This window comes from Pavona decussata, unplaced genomic scaffold (genome assembly GCF_977016875.1).
Source record: "Pavona decussata unplaced genomic scaffold, jaPavDecu1.1 SCAFFOLD_26, whole genome shotgun sequence".
NCBI lineage: Eukaryota > Metazoa > Cnidaria > Anthozoa > Scleractinia > Agariciidae > Pavona > Pavona decussata.
This window is the reverse complement of record NW_028145449.1, coordinates 2,399,716-2,422,500: the sequence shown is the minus strand read 5'-3', so window position 1 is coordinate 2,422,500 and position 22,785 is coordinate 2,399,716. Positions and strand designations below refer to the sequence as shown.

At 39.1% G+C, this 22,785-nt stretch overlaps 2 protein-coding genes across 3 annotated transcripts in view; both read right to left on the bottom strand.

Moving 5' to 3' along the window:
* The window catches only part of LOC146485503 (uncharacterized), a 122,073-nt gene that overhangs the window by 16,202 nt on the left and 83,086 nt on the right, over nucleotides 1-22,785 (bottom strand). The gene's annotated exons all lie outside the window — the stretch shown is intronic.
* LOC146485508 (uncharacterized) overlaps nucleotides 1-22,785 on the bottom strand; it is an 80,333-nt gene that overhangs the window by 52,443 nt on the left and 5,105 nt on the right. For both annotated transcript variants that reach the window (XM_085103386.1, XM_085103385.1), the window contains exons 2-4: nucleotides 20,117-21,464; nucleotides 18,379-18,764; nucleotides 18,004-18,063 (exon numbers count right to left, since the gene is read on the bottom strand). In XM_085103386.1, coding sequence (XP_084959512.1) covers nucleotides 18,004-18,063; nucleotides 18,379-18,764; nucleotides 20,117-21,425 — 1,755 coding nt within the window. In that variant the 5' untranslated portion in view covers nucleotides 21,426-21,464. The remainder of the gene's footprint in view (nucleotides 1-18,003; nucleotides 18,064-18,378; nucleotides 18,765-20,116; nucleotides 21,465-22,785) is intronic.

The following is a 22,785-nucleotide window of genomic DNA, read 5'->3' as shown; positions in this document are numbered from 1 at the left end:
GATGTAATGATTCAATTCTACCTTGGTATACCGTCACATCGGGGTTCCATTACTGTAATACAGCCATCCCTGATTTACTTTGGGACCCTGTCAAAGATCGTAGCAGATGATGCTGTACTCGTTGTTTATTAAGTAGGTAAAGATTTGAACTGCGTTTGCCTTGGCATCGAAGGCTGGGTCACACATTCACAGATTGGTGGAAGAACTCGATATCTTTCAAGGCTGCTTACTTAACCCATTTGAGATAGGGGTAGTGAGATTTTCAGGGCATTTGTGGGTACATAGTGCCCTTAACTCCCCTTCGCAACTTCAAGAGCATTAAAAACACGCCAACTGCTTGTTATCTAGTAGGCCGAACGCTCTTTCCTTAGAGGTCAACAACAATAAGTCGTCATAGGAAACAGGTCATTATTTCGTTCTGGTCTGTCGCCATCTTTGATTTCTTAATCCCTACACTGAAAACTTCAAGAAATCGTCCAAATTGACTCAAAAAATCTTAACTATTGGAAAACACCAATATATAAAACTGTTTAAAATAAAGCAAAGAAACTCACATTTGAAAGAAAACTTGTTTTTCGTGGAAATATTAAGTGTAGCCCAAGTTGTTAATTGAACGTGAGGGAAAGCTGAGGGGGAAAAACATTATTTCCAAGTTATTCTGAAAATGCGGCTGCATTTTTAATAATCATTGATGAAAACATGTCCTGTATTGATTGATTTAAATACGGACCATGACAGGCAACTCAAATAGGCCGCAATTTCACATTTCGCGCCAAAACTTATCAGTTTAGTTTTCTATGGCCGTTTCAAGTGCACATGCAAAACATAAGCAGTTTAGCGACTCGATATTTTTTTTTTTTGGGGGGGGGGGGGGGGGAAGGGGAGGGATTTTTTGTTCGGAAGCTTATTGATTAATAAACATATTAGCCCCGTTCCCTCCTCCCGTAAGAGTGCTCACCTTATCTGTGTTCTCTATTTTTTGTGTCGCTCTCAAGGAAAGGAAGAGTTTTTAAAATGACTGTCACTTACTGTTACACTAAGCACTTTAGCGAATCGATAATTTTTTGGGGGGAGGGGGATGGGAGGGATTTTTTGGTCGAAAGCCTATTGATTAATTAACATATTAGCCGTGCTCACCTTTTCTGAGTAACCTATTTTTTGTGTCGCTCTCTAGGAAAGGAACAGGTTAAAAAACTGTCACAATATCAGAAAAAATGTTCAACAATCTAGCATCTATTTCCGAACAAAATCTGTGATAAAATTCATGACCCCTTTTTGACAAGATATGCTGGAAAATTATTAGCCCTCGTTTTCAGGGACATGAACTGATTACAACTAGTTAAGACAAAAAGGCAAACTAACTAGTCAAAAAAACTTCGACTGACTGTATTAGAACATAGTGTGTGGACAAAATTATCCCAACAGTGGGAACTACTTCGTCTCACCGAAAAATATGGCGAAAATGGACGTGTGCGCGCCCCATCTACCAGGTTTTTCTTGAACACTACACCAACTGTTCTTCAATAACAACGGTCCAAGATATAAAAAGCTTAATAACAATCATTTTGTCTGGTGGTGCATAAATTAAATATGTCCTATTATTTGTTTCAGAGTGTAGTGTCGCTGTATATTTTCACGAGTTTTGCTTTGTTTGCGGGCAAGTCATAAACAAAAACAAAAAAACAAAAAACAGTAAATTACCCAGCGATACTTCATTTGACATTTATAAGACATTTATCGTTCAATGTAACCTAAGGAACCGGGAGAAAACTGTGAGAAAAGGTAAAATACGATAAGCCGGAACTCGGTAGGATATTCATTTCCTACAGTACAAACAATCAACTGTATACTATGTACAAATAACTAAGTGTATATCGCAGCATATCCATACTTGTTGTGGCGACGTAGAAATAATGCGCGCCTAATTGCGTTTGGAGTCGAGATTGTATGGGGCAATCAATCGATCAACGAATGAGTGAATGGATCTTGGGACGCGTATCTTGCATCCCCCGCAGATTTTGCAGGGGCGGATGACATCATCACCAACTTGGCAAAGGAGAGAGAGCCTGGGATCGAGATCATCGAACGCACTCCCTAATCATTGATTATTAATAGTTTGATGTAGTGAGTGGAGTTGAAGAATAAATTACCGATAATTCCTTCCTAACTAAGCATGTATGTAGATATATTATGATGATCCCGGACTGCATTTAGTCCTTGGAAGGGCTATCTGTGGTCGCATTCGACTGAAGTTCCGACCACCTTAGCAGAAATGACGTGAATTGTGAACTGTCAGTAAATGGTGGCCAATTACAAATAAACCATAGAATGCATCGACGGCACCTTCGCTTAATGAGTTACAGTGCGTACTACAATCAACGAATCACTGAGGTAAGCTGGTTCCATAACTTATAAAAACAACACCACTGTACAATCGCCAAAACTTGCTGTACATCAGAAGTAACTTTATTACGACATCAACGAGACAGACAAAAAGTGAACAAACCAGGTAATTCTACTAACAAAAGACCGACGGACATTTCACCAACAATGAACAGATCGAGATCAACAAATCGTTTTTTTACAATCTTCATAGGCAATAACATCACCGTGACGGCTACTGGCAGTCGAGTACTTTCGAACTATTTCCTTCAACATTAGAATACTGAACGTTTAAACTCACTGAACAAGCGGAAAACTTAATTGATGACTCATTCGTCATTCTTTGCTTTACAGTTGAAAGATTATTCCAAGAAAAGATCAACAAACTGCGAAAGAAAACATTTACTTAGACATATTTAAATTGAAAGAATACAGTGTTTAACTTCAATTGAAACTAAGATGTGACCAGTGGAGGAAACACACCTTTGCTAGTTTCCTGTTGAGGTAAAAATAAACAAAAGGTTAATAGTTTGCAGCTAGTAATGAAAAGGTGTTAAGGTAACATTTTCACGGGGACTTGGCATGTTTACAATGTTGTACATGTCCAAAAGCAACGGTTCCTGTTAATTTGTCTCTAAATGATGGCAAGCTTGGGTGAGAGTGGTGTTTCTTTGTGAATAATTAGATAAAGCAACAACAGTGTGTCCGGTTACCAGGAGACTACGCCAGGTCATTTGCTTGGTACTGTAAAGGATTTGAAACTGAGTCTTGGTATGGAATTAGTAAGTAGGTCTTTCATTTAAGGTGGCTTACTACAGTTTTTCCGAGACTTAGTAGCGCGCGCTATGATAGCCTGCCACACGTCAGTATTTGTCGCGCGTGCAAAGATGACGCAAGTAACCTCAAGAAGTAACAAAAACCACTTCAGCACTTGAAAGGCGTCAAATCTCTTTGGTGTATGTAGCGATAGTTTCAAAACTCCGTTCAAACATGTAATCAAGCCTAGGGCCAAAAAAATATGGCAAAAAAGTTTGATAAACATTCGGTAAAAGAGCTCTAATTTACTGTACCTTTCTCGCACGCGATACATGGCGTTACAGATTTTTATTTTTCTTTGCATGAATGTTAAATCAGACCCAATTTCTTATTCCTGAAATTTTCAGGTGGGGTCATACGGGTAGAATTTGAGAAAAACGTGACTTAACCTACTAGTGCCCAGTCTCTCATTGGGTACTCGGTCGCTCATTTTGGCTATTTGTTGACGTTTAATTGTTCAAATTTCACATAGAATCGTAAAAGACTTAAGCAAACAGTAAATAGTGAAGGGAAAAACAGCTTGGAACCTTTTTTAAAAGAGTTAAAAGTTGTGCCCTTATACTCCATTAAAACTGTAGTAAGCCACCTTAAACGGCACTAAAAGGTATCTGTGGCCCTCTATCTTACTAAATAAGAATAGTAAGAAAAGTGACTTAGTTATGTGGCATGACCGCCTACGTCACAGTAACCCAAGGGAAATGTTAGTAAGTTTTCCTCTGTTTCTGTTCCGTTTATTGTTATTTATTTTTCATTGATGTCTGTTTATACTCGTGTCTCACTTCAAGTATGATTGAACTCATAATTAGGTAAATTATGATCACCTCTGGGTGAGTATAGTCGAGAGAGGGACAGTTTGAGGTGATGACAAACGTGATCATCAGAATCTTAACCTTGGTAATGACTTCCGCTCAGGTTGTCCAGACAGTCAATGTCATCTCAAACATACCTTCTCATAATTACACCTACCCGGATGATAACAATTTACCTATTCTTGGCATGACTCTTGGCTTCAAAGCATTTACAGTTTTAAACTGTTGTCCTCATGTTTTCAACAAGTCTTTAGTAAGGAACTTAACAAGTAGTTGTTCCCATTTGATCAGTGATTATTAACCCCTACAGTATCTCAGGAAATTATCACCTGACTAACCTTTAGCAATAACGGTGGGACACAAATTATCCAAGGGGCGGCAGACCATAATTATTTTTCAGCGACTTTTTTCAAGAACTTGAACTTGAGCTTAACGACAAATTTTGTCTGCTAAATCTGTACGATTTACAAATTTGTGACACAATGCTTCATGTAGAACTCGGTACGTTGCTTCTGAGCCTTCCTTTTGTTTCCACTCCATCAGCATTTCATATGCTTTTTCACTTAACCTCCATTTGCAATGGTCAAACTCTTCCAACTTTGCTTTTTCAAACTTCAGCCGACGTCCCAGCACACGCCAAGTGTCGCCAATGCTCACTGATACTTCCTCCAATTCATCAGGAGATGGACTGCCAATTTTAACTGCAAATACAAAGAACAGAGTGCTTGAGTATTTGAATATAAGAATACCGTAGAGTACTGAAAGCAGCTATTGTTTGAAAGAAGCAAGCAACAAAATTAAGTCTGTTACTAAACCCCTGCAAAGTGATGACTCCTTCATAAAGCTCACAACAGTGAGGAGAAGCACATGTAATTTGCTATGTATCAAGATCCCTGTAAAGATCGGCCAATAAATACAGCGGACAACCGTCTCTGCGTCGTTAGTTATGCAATTAACGTGCATCTGTTCTCTGATAACGCACAGATAACGTCAAAATGTGGTAAGAAGAAAAAATACGCTACGAGCCGTTTGCGAGTAGCGTGACTAATGTCACGATGAGAATTTCTGAACCCAAAATATTACAGCACGCCAGCCGCTTCACTGCGATTTGTAATCGATTACTCGCCATTACAGGATTTCTATGGACATCACTTTTCGACAAATACTTCCTTTCTTTTTACACCACAACAAAATTCTAGCTTCTTCTAACCTGGTTGAAGTCACTTGCAACGGGCGTCGACAGATTTTCATTGGACAAGTTTTACTTGCCTGCAAAAAAATTTCCTGTGTTTTCCGCTACTCGCCAAAACAATTTGAAAAAATTTATTGACCAGTCAATCTGACTGGACTCTAGACTCTCATCACGTGCGCCAGTCACACCTCTTAATGACGTCATTTGTACGTGCAAACTCTTCTAACTCCGCTACAACGATCAAACTGCGAATTTCACACTGTTCATACCGTTCATTGTACATATAACGAACGTAAAAAAATCACTGAATGTTTAGATGTTCGATGACTTTTTGTTCCTCATCCTTTGGCAGTGCATGTGTTTTTTGGGAAGAGTGATTACTAGAGGGTTCAGAGAGGTTGGTGATGGCGCCATAGAGGCTGCTTTCAAACTGTTATTTGGTCGCAACAAGCAAGACAGAGACCTTGGTTAATTAAAGTATCCTCAGAAGGTGTCATCTTTGCCAATTAATACTACGCTGTTCCAAACTATACCAACAGGTTCTACGTAGCATATTAAGTGATAGCCCTGGTTTACTTATTAGGATATTAACAATAAAAATGTAAATAACAATCTGTAAAAGAAAAAGCTTATTTGGAGCGCGTCGAATTTTTGTGGCAAAACCAGCACTCACACCCATTTTCACCACGTATCAAACCCTTCAACTGTAATCAAATACAGTTAAGTTCGGTCTTGTGAACACCTTTCCATTACAGACATCTTGTTATTGTGAATAGGAATGAAGACCCGGCGAGGATGAATTGGTAATATTACGCACCGCACTAAATGGTCCTAAAGGCCTCTATTTTAGCAAGAGTTGACTGTATAAACATTTTGAAAGTTGGCATCCATAAGTTTTTGTAGAAATGCCTACAAATAGAAAGAACCCTCGAGATATTTTACAGTGTAAACTAATCGAAATTCTATGCGGATGATGCAAGTAACAATAACTGGATATGCTTTTGGCTCGCATTAACTTTACCCAATTTATCGTTCAGTTCCGCCCTAGCTAACTTCTCGTAGGTCAAACCGACCACCTTCTATCTGCCAAAACCTATTTTTCAAAGTTTAACTGTGACAGCTTATTCACCTGATTTGGGTCGAAGACTGACGTAGTGGTGCTCGTGTAAGTGCCCCAGCACAAGCCGGTTGCTACTTTCAACATCACGTTTTTGTTCTGGGCTGATGGTTACGTCATGATTGGGAGACAGACTGCTAATCACATGAATGCATGTTTCATAGCAGTTTGCTACAGCATAGAGAATCACGTGATCACCCCACGTCCCATCTGCAGACATCTTTGTTAGGTAATCAGACCAAGACTGATACCCGTGAACAAAATTGAACAAGTTTGTTCCATCTAACTGAAGACAAGAAAATAATAAGAATAAGCATCATATTTAGTTAAGGCGATGTTAGCTCAATAGGAGAAGGGCAATGCCTAGAAAGGAATTTGGTTTTCTTTTATTCCAGTTTATAAAAGTTGGTGGAACTATAAAAATATGTAGGCCGTTTCATTATACACTGTCTTTCTTTAAGATTTTCCAAAAACTTGCTGAGATGGTCACAAGCTCAATCTCACTGTTTTCTGTAAGAATGAACGTAAATGACGTCCTCAATATTACTGAAGTTTCGAAAATGTTTCGGTTTTGCTCCAATTTGTCTTGTACGTCAGTGCACCAATTTAATTAACAGTAGCTACTATCAAAAGGATCAATTTATGTCTAGTATTTGGAAAAAATATGCTTCCCAATTCATCATTTCCGTAATATACTTGATGAATGGAGTTGTCATCTCACATGGGATGACTAGCTATGGCTTGTTAAAAAAATATTTTCCCTTGCAGTTACATCATGGTCATGAATTGACCATCGGATTCCTGAATGTGAGGATACAGTTACAAAGCGCCACATCTTCCAAGCTTCTTCACCCTCAGCGACTTACCAGTGTAGGGTTCTTCTCGAGATACTGGACAATGTGCTGCCTCAACGCGTTCTGAGATATCTGAATTCCCTTCACAAGGTCCAGTTGTTCTGACAATGAGTAAAACATGCAATTTCCTGATCCCTCATTGTCAGAAACTGTGAAGCCTTTGTCTGAAACAATCTCGTCCAACCTTCTTGATACGTCAGTCATCCTGGTGATGATCCTGGGATAACGTTGCAGTTGTTCGACATCATGTAAATTTTGCTTCGCTGAAGAGTAAGCAAAAACCGTATTAGTCTTTCTAAATGTTCTGAAGCTCCAAATGGTTATAACACATCAGTTAGACGAGTTACTACAGTTGCCATTACTAACCGAGACATCCTTAAAATATTATTCAGACCATACAAGGCAAGGCTTAATGTCAGGAATTGGTAACTGAAATTCCCGAGCTCAACTATGCAGGCACTCAGTAGTCCTAGTGGGAAGGGGTGGGGGATAGATTAATGATGACATCATTCTCCTCAGTGTTTCATGCTCATCTGTCTCTGCTTCTATAACTGATATCATGGATGCAGCTCAATTGTACCATAAGTCGGTGTTACAGTCTATCTTATTTCGCTCCCTTTGTTACAATATTTGCACCTACTGATCGAAGAAACAATAATGCATGTATTGATAGTTACTTAAGGCAAATTTAATTCCCTTTCAATACGCGCAGTATCTTGGTAATGAAACAAAATAAATCAATCACTTAATTAAAGTGTCAATGAAGAAAGAAAGAATACCAGGAAGAAACAAAAAAAGGAAGGCAAAAAGGAAAGAAGGTAGGCAGGAAAGAAAGAAGTGAAGGAAGAAAGAAAAGTAGAAAAAAAGGGAGATAGGGAATAAGGGAGGAAGAAAGAAGGAAGGAAAGAATGAAGGAACGAACAAAGCGAAAGAAGGAAGCAAGGAATGAAGGAAGGAAGGAAGGAAGGAAGGAAGGAAGGAAGGAAGGAAGGAAGGAATGAAGGAAGGGAGGAAGGAAGGAAGGAAGGAAGGAAGGAAGGAAGGAAGGAAGGAAGGAAGGAAGGAATGAAGGAAGGAAGGAAGGAACGAACGAAGGCAGGAAGGAAGGAAGGAAGGAAGAAAGGAAGAAAGGAAGGAAGGAAGGAAGGAAGGAAGGAACGAAGGCAGGAAGGAAGGAGGGAAGGAAGGAAGAAAGGAAGGAAGGAAGGAAGGAAGGAAGGAAGGAAGGAAGGAAGGAAGGAAGGAAGGAAGGAAGGAAGGAAGGAAGGAAGGAAGGAAGGAACAAACAAAGCGAGGGAAGGAAGGAAGGAAGAAAAGAAGGAAGGAAGAAAGGAAGGAAGGAAGGAAGGAAGGAAGGAAGGAACGAACGAACGAAGGCAGGAAGGAAGGAAGGGAGATAGGGAATAAGGGTAGAAGAAAGAAGGAAGGAAAGAATGAAGGAACGAACAAAGCGAGGGAAGATAGGGAATAAGGGTGGAAGAAAAAAGGAAGGAAAGAATGAAGGAACGAACAAAGCGAGGGAAGGAAGGAAGGAAGGAAGGGAAGTAGAGAGGAAAAAAGGGAGGGAGGAAAGAAGGAATCGAAGGAAGGAAGGAAGGAAGGAGAGAGGGAGGGAGGAAGGGAGGAAGTGAGAGAGGGAAGAGTACGAAAGAAGGAAGGAAGGAAGGAATGGAGGAGGGAGGAAGGGTAGGAAGGGAAGGGAGGAAGGAAGGGAAGGGAAGAAGGAAAGAGGAGAGCAGGCAAGCATGTTTTCAAGCTATAGGTGATGTTGAAACAACTCCACCGAAAAACAAACTAATGAATTTCGCGAGAAATTTGCACAGTTGCTTATTATATCTAGTAGATCAAGAAAAGTAGAGAAAAATGGGGGTTACTGCTTGGTTTCCGCTGTAGGGATGCATGAAGTATATAATAACTTTGCTAGTTTATGACATCATTACCAAAAAACCAAGCATTAAGAGATGAGTCACCCACTACTTCCAAAAAGCCATTCCTGTCAATGACATACTACTTACTGGTCTAGTAAAAACGTAACAACGTGACAGTAAAATGCTTTAAAAGTGCCAAAGTATGACACTAACGAAAACATTGGGTTGTATTGGGTTACTGTACCAATCCAATGAAGCACCTAAAGAACAAATTTTAATAGCTGATCCTGAGAATATTTGAAAACTGAGACAAGAATTTTTTTGAAATTTGAAGATATCGCTAAGAGTCGTATTTTCTTAAAATACTTCCAAGAAAAAAAATAGGAAGTCACTATGTTCTTTTAAAAGAAAAGGACTAATAATTGCCCCATTCTTTTGCGCGCGTTAGCGATGCAAGAAACGCAGTAAGGATGTGTAGTGCAGTTTAATGGAATCTCCTTGAATGATTGTCTTGATTAAGAAACACAAAAAAATCAATTACTTTATCTGACAAAAGTAATACAGATTTAGGCGTTTTTACCTGAATCTTCCACACACTTTTTCAATTTGGAATTCTTATAAGTGCGGTGTGACAACCCTCTCTTGGATTTACAAGATATTGGCGTCTGTTCAGGCGAATCATCACTTGACGTACCTGTAAATCAAGAAGTAATGCTTAACTGAAACATGCATGTAAGAAAAACTCTTGTAAGTTTTACATCGAAATGAATCATGCATACTGTCAGAAGTTTGTGCGTACTGTATTTACTGACATCAAAGCTTTAGTGAGTGGTTTTCCACAAAAAACATCAAAGATTCAGACGCATTTACCTGTGTCTTCTGCGTCCCTTTTCCTTTTGTGTAACAACTCTCTCTTGAAAATAGTATGTTCCTGACTCTCTTCAAACAAATCATCAGTTGAAGTACCTGTGTTAAACAATTAATAAAGTTTTCCCTTTCACTACACTGATACATGTGTAGATATCAAAGAGCTGTATTTAATTTTCCTTGGAAACTTTGCACGGTAGCTAGCTACATCCAGCCCAGGATTACATTAAGAAAATAAAATGCAAAGAGGGGGTCATCAGACTCTTTCCACGTTATTAGGGCTGCATGCAGTATATAACAGCTTTGCTTGGCTGCAGCATTAAAAAACTAAGCCATTACTTCCGTTAATGAAACACTAGACAGTATTTTTTCTGTAAATAGCGCACCAAAGTGACAGTAAAATGCCTTAAAGGTGCCGAAACAAATGACAGTACCAAAAAATGGGGCCATTTGGGCATCTGCATGCACAAAAAATTGATTCCAGCTGACTATCTTAACAAAAAGTCACGAAGTTCGGTGGCGTTCGCTCACATATTAAAAAAATTATAAACAGTCAAAGTCGGCGCGGGCAGGATCAACCCAGCCTCTCCCCTCTCCCGGTCTACAAAGAGTTAATGTAACGTGAAATAATAATAAGCCACCATGCTCTTTAAGGAGAACTCGACCAATAATTTCTTCCCCGAGCTTAACCTCAAAAAAGAAAAATCGCATTTTCTTTTATGTGTGCGCTTTGATGACGGAAGAAATTTTGGGCAGTACAAATACCCACTTCAAATCAACGGAATCTTCTAAAATAATTTTGTTGATATTAGGACACAGTAAAAATACAGTTAGTAAATGAGCATTATTCCACAACTTCAACATGCAATTTTACCTGTATCTTTCGTGTGAATACCCTCTCTTGGATTTAATAGCTATCCGCATCTTTTCAAAGTATTTTTCACCTTATTCACAAAATAAGAAGACCGACAGCGATTGTTATCGTAAATAGACAACTCACAGTTGACGTGCCCATTAAACCGTCCATTTTCGGGTTTAATTGTTCTGGGTAGGGTTCTGAAAAGATAACTCTTTTACTAGTATCTTTGACCAATCGTTTAGGTTATGATTGTATAATTTACAGCTCATGAAGGCAACCAGTCATTGAACCCTTTTCAAAATTAAACTGATTTAGACCATATACGACATTTTGTCCTCACCTTTGACCGAGAACCACTTTTCCAGTCTGGGGAGATTCGCGGTTTGACAACATTGGAAGCAGCAGCTTAAACACCCTCCAGACATAACCTTGACAAGGCTCATGCAGTCCTCATGTGCACAAGAGACTTGACCGTGGTTTGCACACTTGATTTCCTCCTCTGGACAGCAAGGACATTCAACACACAATTCATACTTTAAATTGTTCAACCAGGGCAGCTCTTGTCTCATATTGCCCAATTCATCTTCCAGAAACGTTCGCACAACACTTGCTACTTCTTCTTCTTCAGTCAGAGACAGTTGCTCGTCTTGTGTTTTCTGGTGTTTCAAGACAATCTTGATGAACCTTTTCTTGCACAAAAGGGTCAGTTGGTAGCGGCAAGTTTTCTCAAGGAAGAAGGTCGACGCCCCCTCATAAAATCTGGGAGGCTGCATGAATCCATTAGCAGGGCACTGTCGAGAACACCTTGACACCAGCTGAAAGAAGAGGCCATGAGGAACAAAGCCCTCCAAAAAGTGAAGATACAGGGGGCATGGGTCGGACGACGAGGGTTCCATTTTTTGAAGGGCTTTAGGTGGCGTCTTCAGTTGCGCTGGCACAAAGTAATGTATATCACTTGGAGACCTCGCAAACTTGACTAGCAATCCGAAATGCTCCATCATATTTAAAATGTCCTCCTTGGGTACGCCTTGCTGACAATACTTGGAAAATACGTGTTCAACAAGCCTCATACTAAGGACGCCTGTTTCTTCCATGTCTCTCCACAGCTTGGAATGTCTAGATTCCTGCCAAAAAATCAAAACAACGAAGAAGGTTCTTTAGGGACGCTCTTTCAAGGCCTTTTTAACATCTAAAGACACCAAGGAAACGTTCTTGCATGTTTGATGAAAAATATACGTAAAGCAAAAAGGCTTAACACCCTATATAAAGCACACCCGCAGTGCATCTTGTTAGTAATGTGCGACACTGGAAGTTGGGTTTACACGTCAATCATATTTTTAGGTCTGTTTTAGAGATATCATACTACTTGCTGATAAATTTCTGAATTATGATTGGCTGACGCAAGGTATATTTAAGGTACTTTCAAAAGAGAGGTCAGGTGCTTTATCATGATCAGGGGTTCCAGAAACCGAGAAACAGATGAAAGCATGAGGCCTCAGGGTAAGCGCTTCTATTGTTTCGAGGTGTTTAAAAAAGCACGAAGTCCGAGTTTGTGACATGATCATAATGTCTCAAAAAAAAGTTGTGAATAGAGAGCACTGAATTTATCAAACACTTCTTTGTTTCTTTACACAAAATGTGAAACGATACCAACGACGAGCGGCTTTTGTCATCACACATTTGAGTAGAGCAAATTCCACATTACATACACTACTTCCCTACAGGGCGCGGCGAACGAATCTCATTTGCTTCAATTCTTAATTCGAGTTAAGTTCGAGGGACTGCTTTGTATGAGTTTTCGCTTTATGTTGAACCATTTTAATATTTATGGATAACGAATGACCGACGGGGAAAAGTAAAACGTCCGTGAAACTGACGGAAGGTTTGAGCGTGAAATGTTTGTTTTTCATTTGTTTATTAAAACATCAGTAAGCTTTCCTTCAGGAACATTCACAGATGCAGTTAATATGCAAGTAGTCAGAACAAAGAGGATACCCCAACTTGTTTGCGTTAAGCATTTTCCTACATTGGATAAATAATCGTACCTGTGTGAAGTTGTTTTGAGTTGCTGCTACTAGTAAAATGCAAGTGTTTCACCTCAGATCAAAAACCGTTTTGAACTCACATCACATCTGTCGTTTCATTGGGTACCAAGATTCATTCAGCTGAACCAAATGTCATTTATTCGCTGCTCACTTTATGTATTACTAAGTTTGAGAACTAATTAAAAATGATAATGATGTATTATTCTAGAAAGTGAAACAGGCATACTGGGAAAAAAAATCCGAGTGCTCTTTTCAGGAGTCGAACCTAAGACCTTCCGATTACTAGTTCGGATGCTCTTCCACTGCGCTACAGTTAGCTCTAACTGTAGCTCAGTGGCAGAGGATCCAAACTAGTAATCGGAAGGTCTTAGGTTCGACTCCTGATAGGAGCACTCGGATTTTTCTCCGAGTATGCCTGTGTCACTTTCTAGAATAATACATTATTCTCATTTATTCATCAGGCTTGAAATATACCATCACATTTATTTCATAATTAGAAGTACTTTACGTCAAAGTCGCACTTCCATAGTAATCTTTCTATGCAAACTCAGGAACTTAGCTGAAAGCAAGAGACATAGACAAGCACCTGACTGACCTCATGGGAATGTCAGGCCAAATTTGCGAAGAATGATCGATGGCAATTTGTTTCAGAAGACAGCCTATTTTAGCATTCAAGCAACTGTAGCAAAGCCTGATAATGGGAAGTAGAGAATGTTAAGACTTCATTAAGGCAATGGCACTCCAGAGAAAAAAAGTACTTACAGGTCTTCTTTCATTGGAAAGGATCTCAGTGTATAAATTTGCCTTTATCTAGTACAAAGGTTGACGGTAAAAAACGAGAAAATGATTGCGACACGTTAAGTATGCACTTTAAAGTGCTACTATGACCAAATTCGCGTCTTTCTAATCTAAGCCATTTTAATTATAAACAAGTAGTCTGTACGGTAAGAGAAATGCTGTTTACTATTTTCAAATATCTCTTTTTGTTCCAGAGATATTCAAGTTTTTAAAATATGCAAATTAGCCAAGTGATGACGTCATAAACTCAACCGAATTTTGGTCAAATATTGTGAAAAAAAGATATCTCAGCCAATTTGTATCAGAAATGCTTGATTCTTTACAAAGACATTGTTCTAGATGCGCTCCATAATATGAGCTTATCAGTTTTGTTACCATGGCAACATACCGGGTTCCAGTCCTCCCTGATACTTAAGGCTTAACTGGCCACCTTTGGCGTTCTATTTTGATATTTGCCAATGGTGCCTCATCTGCATGATCCAGCAAGCGTATAAATATGTTAGGTCGAGTTCATGGCCTTGTTAAATGTTTTTCAAGCTGAAAATCACTAAAATATTGAAATCAGGTTGGAGGGGACTGGAAAGGAGTGAGTTGCCATGGGAACCAATTTTTTTTTATAATCGTAAGTGTATTGCCTTAAGAACTATTAGCCTGGCAGGTTTCAATGGTCTCTGCTGTCGATTGACTGAGAAAGCTCTATATATATACTTGATGTTATATTGAGTTGAGAATATGACGTCATCAGTCCACTCATTTACATACTTTACACATTTTTCAAACGTGAATATCTCTGGAACCAATGCAAATATTTAGAAACGGTAAACGGCGTTTTTAATCTTTTCTAAAATTCTATGTGATAAACTTTAAAATTCATGAGGTAAAAATTTGATTATAGAAGCACTTCACGCAAACAACTCTTTTTCTTTATTTTTTGCACAAATGCCACGAAACTTTGTGACTTTTTGAGAATTTTTTTCTGGGAGCAATTTGGCATGGTATATCAAGGGTTCACTGAATTTGATGTTACAATAGCAACCTATTTTTTCCAGATCTAGGGAGGATTTCGGTTTTTAATATTTAAAAATTAACTTTCAGATAACACACCTTTGCACCAAACAGTAAAAGGCAGCCAAGAATAAGGCACGTGGCTGCTCTCTTTTTACACTTTTTATTCTGTCAGGTTCTTACCATGTCGTTGTACGGACGGATGGTTATGAGTTGTTTAAAGACGTCAATTAACCACTGGGCCTGTAGTACAACAGTGTTGTGGTGTTTAACGATAATTCCGAGGTCGTGATAGAAATCCAACATGGTGGCAATTTCGTTCTCATTCCGGACAAAGCACACTTCCTGGATAATGGTTTTGAGTTGTTCCAGGTTCAGGTAATACGTTTTCTTGCCAATCAAAGCCTTAATGACCTTCTCAAAGTTAAACCACCTGAAGGGCAAAGAAAAGAGATAATCCAAATAAATGCAACATACAAACATTATATTGGTAGCTTTGACCTTTCAGCTGTCTTAGCATGTAAAGTAGAGGGATGTTTTTGCCCGCATGGTACGCCCTCTCTCTATAGAAACTACAAAGTCTGTGAAAAATTACCCTTTCCGTTCTCCTACCAAACGCATTTTTTCAAGTTTTTGACGTCCGTTTGCTATTACCATTACATTGTAACGTTGAAGACAGCCTCCACATATCTCAACTTTCACCTTGATATTCAGTTACTAGATAATCAAAGAAAACAACGGTCAACTAAGTGCGCTTTTAATGCACTCAAAAGCCGAGTAAGTGATGTTTCAACTGGTTCTTTTTTTGTAAACTTACCGAAGTGGTACCTCCTCCCCCATGTATGGCTCTTGTTGTAACACTTCAATCATTTTTTCCTGAATTGCACGAACGCCAGCCCCTGATGACCCTTGCGTATTATCAATTGAAAAAAATGGCCGGATGACGTGACCATCAAAGTCTTTTCGAGAAAGCACCATCTGGATCAGCTGTTCCATTATCTTAATGTCCTGGAAAGGTTTGTCAGCATGTGTTCCTACAACAAACACAGGGGGACGTAGGTAAGATGGCTCTTTACCAGCCTCTTTTCTGTCATTCGCTTTTGCTGAACACATAGTTCTGACTGAAACAAGCCACGACAACAAGTTCTCCAAATTTGTTTCGCCATTTGGGTTTCTTAAAAGAATGTCATTAACACCTTGTCTGACACAGGGCTCAGCAATGTTCTTTAATTCTTTGCTGAGATTGTACACCAGCATATAAACTGCTCGTGATGACAAGAACACTGGATAGGAAGCGTAATAAAGATGCTGTCCCGCAAAGTCCCAAAGGTCTAGAGTCATGTGGTTTTTCGCTGATGTTGAATCACTTGGCAGGTTTAAACCTTTTAAATGTTGAACGAGAAGATCTGTGAATTCTTCCGGAGGCAAAGTAGGGTCGAAATCCAATGCAGATTCTTTAGCTACATTCTCGTTGTGGCGCCCAGTTTGAGCTTCATGGACTTTCGCAAATGTGGTTCCTTCCCTGATAGGATCCTGAAAGTAGTTTTTTGAATGGTTACGACATCGTAGCTGTTGGTCTGATACATGGCTCAAAAGGTAAAACTACTCCTTAAGCTGTTTTATAACACCGTTTTACGTTTTTATCAGTTCAAGCAAAAAAAAGGACACCCGTTAGGAATATGTAAACACTGGCTGCTAGAAAATGCTGTCTGTATATCTCTTAGTCAATCCCGCTTGCAATCGTTAATCCTAATGCCCCAATATTCGCATGAGAAGACATTGCTATGTCTAATACAGCGATTTGAAAAAGGACTTCTTAAAGCAAAGCCATAGTCATCATTGTGATCAATTATACCAAAGGCAAACGAGACAATAATGCAATCCGAACTAGAAGCCTAAAAATGCATATAATATTTTAGACGCGCGAGAAAACGAGTGTGAAGAAGTCAGGGTCGGTTTTCCTTCTGAGAAAAGTAATGCGAGTTTTATTAGTTGGTCTTAGTTAGTGATTACGCACGATGGGATGAAACCAAAGCGAACGCGACTACTTTCACCACTCGCTCTTCAGTTGAGGAGAGATCTCAATCAATCAATCATTCAATCAATCAAACAATCAATTAATCAATCAATCAACCAATCAATCAATCAAGACTGCAGTTTGACCACTTTACTTTGCTTTTTATTCCCAAAGGGTCGCCTAGGATTTGAGGCAGGATCTCATGTGTTAGCAATCTATCAGGAAGATTTAACTTAAGACCCTCGCAATACAAGCCATCTTTTCAGAAGTGCTTCGTTTGTAATCAACGCTATGATGACTGTCTTGAAAGTAGCTTGATAAAGTAAATTCACGTATTTGTTTAGTAGGGTGCAATATGAATTTCGAACAAACGCTGATGCAAAGCTTTCTCTGTTTTGTTTTGTTTGTTTGTTGTTGTTTTTTTTTTTACCGTTATGGGCCCCTTTAGTTTCACTGTACTTCTATAGCAAAAATTGTTCGTGTGCAAGTCATCGACCTTGACTGAAATGGAAAAAATGCATTCGATATAGTCTAACAATAGTTTCTGTTTTGATGTGCTTACCTTTTTTTCTTTTACAAATAATGTAACCAACCTGATTCACTTCAGAGTTTTTCTCCATAGACTCATCTTCTTTAGCGGCGGTAAAACCAGACTATTCAATCAGAAAAATAAGACCTCAGTTTAGTTTCCAACGTTACCATAGAGACTTACTTTTATCAACACAACGAAACCAACTAGACTGTTCACAGTCCCCCTATTTTTCCGTGGGATTCTCGAGACCGGTATGCTTCGATGGAACCGCCGCCATCTTGGTTGTAAAACTGAGCAAGCGCGATCTGGGGAGAGTGTCTAAACTACCGAGGGGAGCGGGAGTGGGTGTTAGTATAGTTGGGGATGGGAAGCGAAAAAACTCCCCTCCCCTCGGTAGTTTAGACAGTCTCCCCAGATCGCGCTCGCTTTTACAAACCAAGATGGCGGCAGCTCCATCGAAGCATACCGGTCTCGAGAATCCCACGGAAAAATAGGGGGACTGTGAACAGTCTAGAAACCAACCTTCAGTGGTAACATTCATAAAGGCAAACATGTTGGCTGCTAAACTACTCTTTGACAAGCTGGGTAAGAATAATAAAACAAAAACAAAGCTTTCTCTGTTTTGTTTTGTTTCGTTTTTCTTTTTCTTTTTTGTTTTTTTGTTTTTGTTTTTGTTTTTACTGTTCTGGCCCCTTTAGTTTCACTGTACTTCTACATCAAACATTGTTCGTGTACAGGTCATCGAGCTTGACTGAAACCGAAAAAATGCGTTCGATATAGTCTAACAATAGTTTCTGTTTTGATGTGCTTACTTTTGTTCTTTTACAAATAATGTAACCAACCTGATTCACTTGAGATTTTTTCTCCATAGACTCATCTTCCTTAGCGGCGGTAAAACCAGACTATTCAATTAGAAAAATAAGTCCTCAGTTTAGTTTCCAACGTTAACATAGAGACTTACTTTGATCAACACAACGAAACAAACCTTTAGTGGTAACATTCATAAAGGAAAAATGTTGGCTGCTAAACTAGGCTTTGACAAGCTGGGTAAGAATAATAAAACAAAAACCCATATACTATTAACGTACAGTATTGCACTGCCGGTCGGCGGTAACGTATTCATTACATTGTGTTGTATTGCGCTGTTGTTGCATCGTACAGTTACTTACTTCAGTCTCAAAATTCTCTGTCTAATCTATGTATGTCAGGATACCAACCTCATTCTTTTGATATGTCATCTCCTTTGGTTCATCTTGAGCTCCTGGGTTTACACTTGTTTCATCTTCTCCAATCTGAGCAGCCACCATCTTTGCAAGGTCGTTTGCAAACTGAGACACACTTAACTTCTCGTCAGTTCGCTGCCAGTTCTTCACTTGATCAACATCAATTTCGAACTTTGATGGATCAACCTCTATTCCATCAGTGCTCTGCTCATAAGGGTCGAATGGAAGACCTAAGAAGGATTTCTTCAAACTCGTCTTTCCCGCTCGATCTTGGCCTATCAGCATGATTCTAGCACGGTACACCTTTACTTTTCCAGTCTTCAACGCATTTACATAGGCAAGCTGCGCTCTTGGTCCTCGTGCTTTAATCTCACTTGGTACTTATGGCAAAAATATGTTACAAAAAAAAAAAAAAACAATACACACATGGTTTAGTAGATCCTTTAAAAACAGTTGTAACTATTTAACCACAGTTTGAAACGCGTGGCTGAAAAGTTTCATCCTCTCATTTCATCCTGAGTGAAATTTAGAATTTCTCCCGGCCGTAAAAGTTAGTCTCCGTCGTGCATTTCGCGTTTCTTGAACACTCTACTGTGTCTTTTGACTGGACTCCTGACAGGAAAAACAACAAACGTCAAAAGAGAATCTGATAATTTTGTTAATATAAATTGTCAGTTGTATATAACGGAGTTTTTCATGTGACAAGAAGTGTTAGTGGTAACGAACGCCTACTTCCCTCTGAACACAATCGGAGACATCGACAAAAATTTCGTTTTCGGATGCTAAAACACTTTTAACCTTACAAAAATCGAACTTATATTTACAACAGGAAACAAAGATTACAAAAAGTGAAGAACGAAGAGCGGATGATCCAAATTTGGGCGCGATTTCAACAGATTGTTCCTCCATAAGCTCACATCGAATTTAGTGTCGACCCGTACAATTTGTTTTTGAGCCGGTCTGCTCGCGCATGCGCTTGACCGTGAAACTCGGCCTTTAAATCTCAGTGAAATCAACCCTTTCCCGGGTATATTTATTTTCAGAACGGCTCTCAGGTGAAGCCCACATTTTAAATACCCAGTAAAAGAATAGCAATAATAATTAAATTATCATAGATCAAAATTCATACTCCAAACCTTTTCGCGGGAAAAGCATTTCAATAAAATAAATTTACTCGGGAAAGGTTTGACCCAAGGAGTTAATACAGATAGAGGCTCCTTCTCATGGGCTCCAGTCTCAATTGACGGGATGGTGGTACTCATCATCAATTAAAAACTATTGGCAACCATGTTTGGTGTTCTCAAAACAAGTCGGTGCAAGCGCACGAGGCTTTGCTTTTGGCCAATGCTCATTTAAAGAGTATCAATAATCTCTTCACAAAAACACACTATGCGGGTGTTCGTAGCTTCTGTTGGTAGAAAACTCAGTTTATACTTCTCAGTTATGTTGTTTCTATTGCATTAAAGTTCTTTTTTCCTGTCTATCGTCACGTTCGGATAATTTTAATATCTATAAGACGACCAAACAACTAAGTTTTATGCTTGTAGTTTTTGACGACCAAAATACTTTTCAGTTAGCTCAAACGTGGAACGTAAAGATCTTTCAACATTAAAACCCTGAGCCCCCAGAAAGCCCTACCAAATAAAAGCTTCTCCCAACTCAAAAACAGAGAAGAAAATCCTGTGATTTGGACTATGAATTTTCTGCAATTTTTAAAATACTGTAATATTACCTGAACTATCGTTTGAGAGCCCGTCTACGTCTCCGAATATATCTTCCCCTTGTTTGGCTTCTTTAGGATCCACTGAGCTTGATGATTCATCAAAACCATTTTCTGTAATTTGCATTTGAAGGTTGCTTTCACTGGCTTCTTTGTTTTCTCCAAGACTGCAAGACGACTCTGCTTCTCTTATTTGGTTAGCCCATTCCATTGCTTGTTTGTGGTCTCCAAGACTTTTATACGAGTCTGACAGTATCTGGTAAGCATACACCTCTCCAGTTTTATATCCAGTTTCCTTAGCGATACGGAGGCTTTCTTTACCGTGTTCAATACATAGTTGGTAGTCTTTAATATCGTTATACGACCAGGCTAGAACTCTACACGCGTCTCCCTCTGCTTGTCTGTTTCCAATTTCCTTAGCAATACTTAACCATTCTTCACCATGTTTGATACTTTGTTGGTAGTCTTTAAGATTGTTATACGACCAGGCTAGAAATCCATACGCCAATGCCACTGCTCGTCTATCTCCAATTTCCTTAACAATATTTAGGCTTTCTTTACCATGTTCAACACTTAGTTGGTAGTCTTTAACATAGTGATACGACAAGGCTAGACCTCTATTCGCCTCTCCCTCCGCTTGTCTATTTCCAACTTCCTTAGCAATACTTAAGCATTTTTTACAATGTTCAATACTTAGTTGGTAGTCTTTTAACGTATAATACGACGAGGCTAGACCTCTATACGCCTCTCCCTCCGCTTGTCTATTACCAATTTCCTTAGCAATACTTAAGCATTCTTTACAATGTTCTATACTTAGTTGGTAGTCTTTTAACGCGTAATACGACAAGGCTAGACCTCTATACGTCTCTCCCTCCGCTTGTCTATTTCCAATTTCCTTAGCAATACTTAAGCATTCTTTACCATTTTTAATACTTAGTTGGTAGTCTTCAAGTCGGTAATACGACCAGGCTAGAACGTTACACGCCTCTCCCTCTGCTTGTCTATTTCCAATTTCCTTAGCAATACTTAGGCTTTCTTTACCATTTTTAATACTTAGTTGGTAGTCTTCAAGTCGGTAATACGACCAGGCTAGAACATTACACGCCTCTCCCTCTGCTTGTCTATTTCCAATTTCCTTAGCAATACTTAAGCTTTCTTTACCATGTTCAATACTCAGTTGGTAGTCTCCAAGAAAGTAATACCTCTCGGCTATAAGTTTGTATTCCTTTCCCTCTGCTCGTCTATCTCCAAGTTTATTAAAAATTGCTAGACGCTGTTTGCGGGATTCAATGTATTGCTGGTATTCTGAATTTTCTTCCATAGCCTTAGAATTACTGTCTCACTCCGTTGCATAGGAAAACTGAAATTCAAATTCAAATTCAAATAATCGGTATTAGTATTTTTAAAGTAATAATAGGAGCCACCCCGGTATACTCTTTATGAAGGGTGGCTGCTTCGTTGCGGACAAATAGGAATCCTTGGTTTTCACGTGACGTCACCAAATTCTAAAATTCAAAACCGGGAGGTCTTCATTCAAGGCAAGATTACCTAAAAATATGTCTTTTCATAATTTCTTAGCTCGATGTCGTACCTCCTTTTTGAAAATAGAACAGTTTCAATTTCCAAGTTTTCATCGAGCGTGACATCAGAAGGACGGCCGTGACAGAGATGTTCCGTATCTTCGAGTGACTTTCAGCATTCTCAACAATTTAAGTTTGAGGAGATTGAATATTTAAATTCACAAGGGAAAAGAAACCTCTTTTCTGGAAAAGTGAACTCCAGATGTTTCTTTCCTATTTTCGGCGGCCATAAGCTTTATAAATTTGTGTGAAAGATTTTGTCAAATAATTCGAGTACGGATACCGCACAGACCTTGACACTTGGACAGATTCCTTATTTACTTATCATCCAAACATGTCAATTTCTTGAATTCATTCATGGAATTGCTTCGATTTTTGTTTCAATGGCGTGGGAAAAATCGACAGTGAAAACCGGCAATAAAAAGTTATATTTTTGAGCATTTTTCTAGTCGTCACAGTAGGTGTAGTTGGGAAGTTGGAAACGGGAGAAAGAGAACTGGAACTAAGGCTGCTCTGCCACACTTGCTGGTTTTCAGTTTCCCTCACTTCCGCGCGGCTCGCGCTCGTTGGGGCCCGAGGAACGACCTTCGCGATTTGCGTTGGACTAAGTGACGAGATGGATCCTGAGTGACTTAATACATTTAACGTGACATTAAGAATCCTGCATGATGTGAGGAAGTGACGCTTGAGGTATTATCTTGTTTATGGATCCCGTGTGAATTAACACATTTAACGTGACATTAAGAATCGTGCATGATGTGAGGAAGTGACGCTTGAGGTAACTTAATGTCTTGTTTATCTTCAGCTTTTTTTCCCGTCAATTTCAATTCAGTTTGAAAATTACTACTGGAAAGTCTCCTTTGGCGGGATCATGCGCCAGTCAATTCGAATCTTTAACAACTCCCCTCCCCCCTCCTCCCAACACAGTGGAATACTCCGGGCATTTCACCACTTTCCATACATATGGTAAACATAACTACATAGTGACCAAGTCCAAATTAAATGATTTTGTAAGATCTTCTGGTACGTTACCTACTTTCAAGAGGCGGAATAAATCTGTTGACCTTACTAATCTTATCAACGAAAAGTGCGGACTGTTTC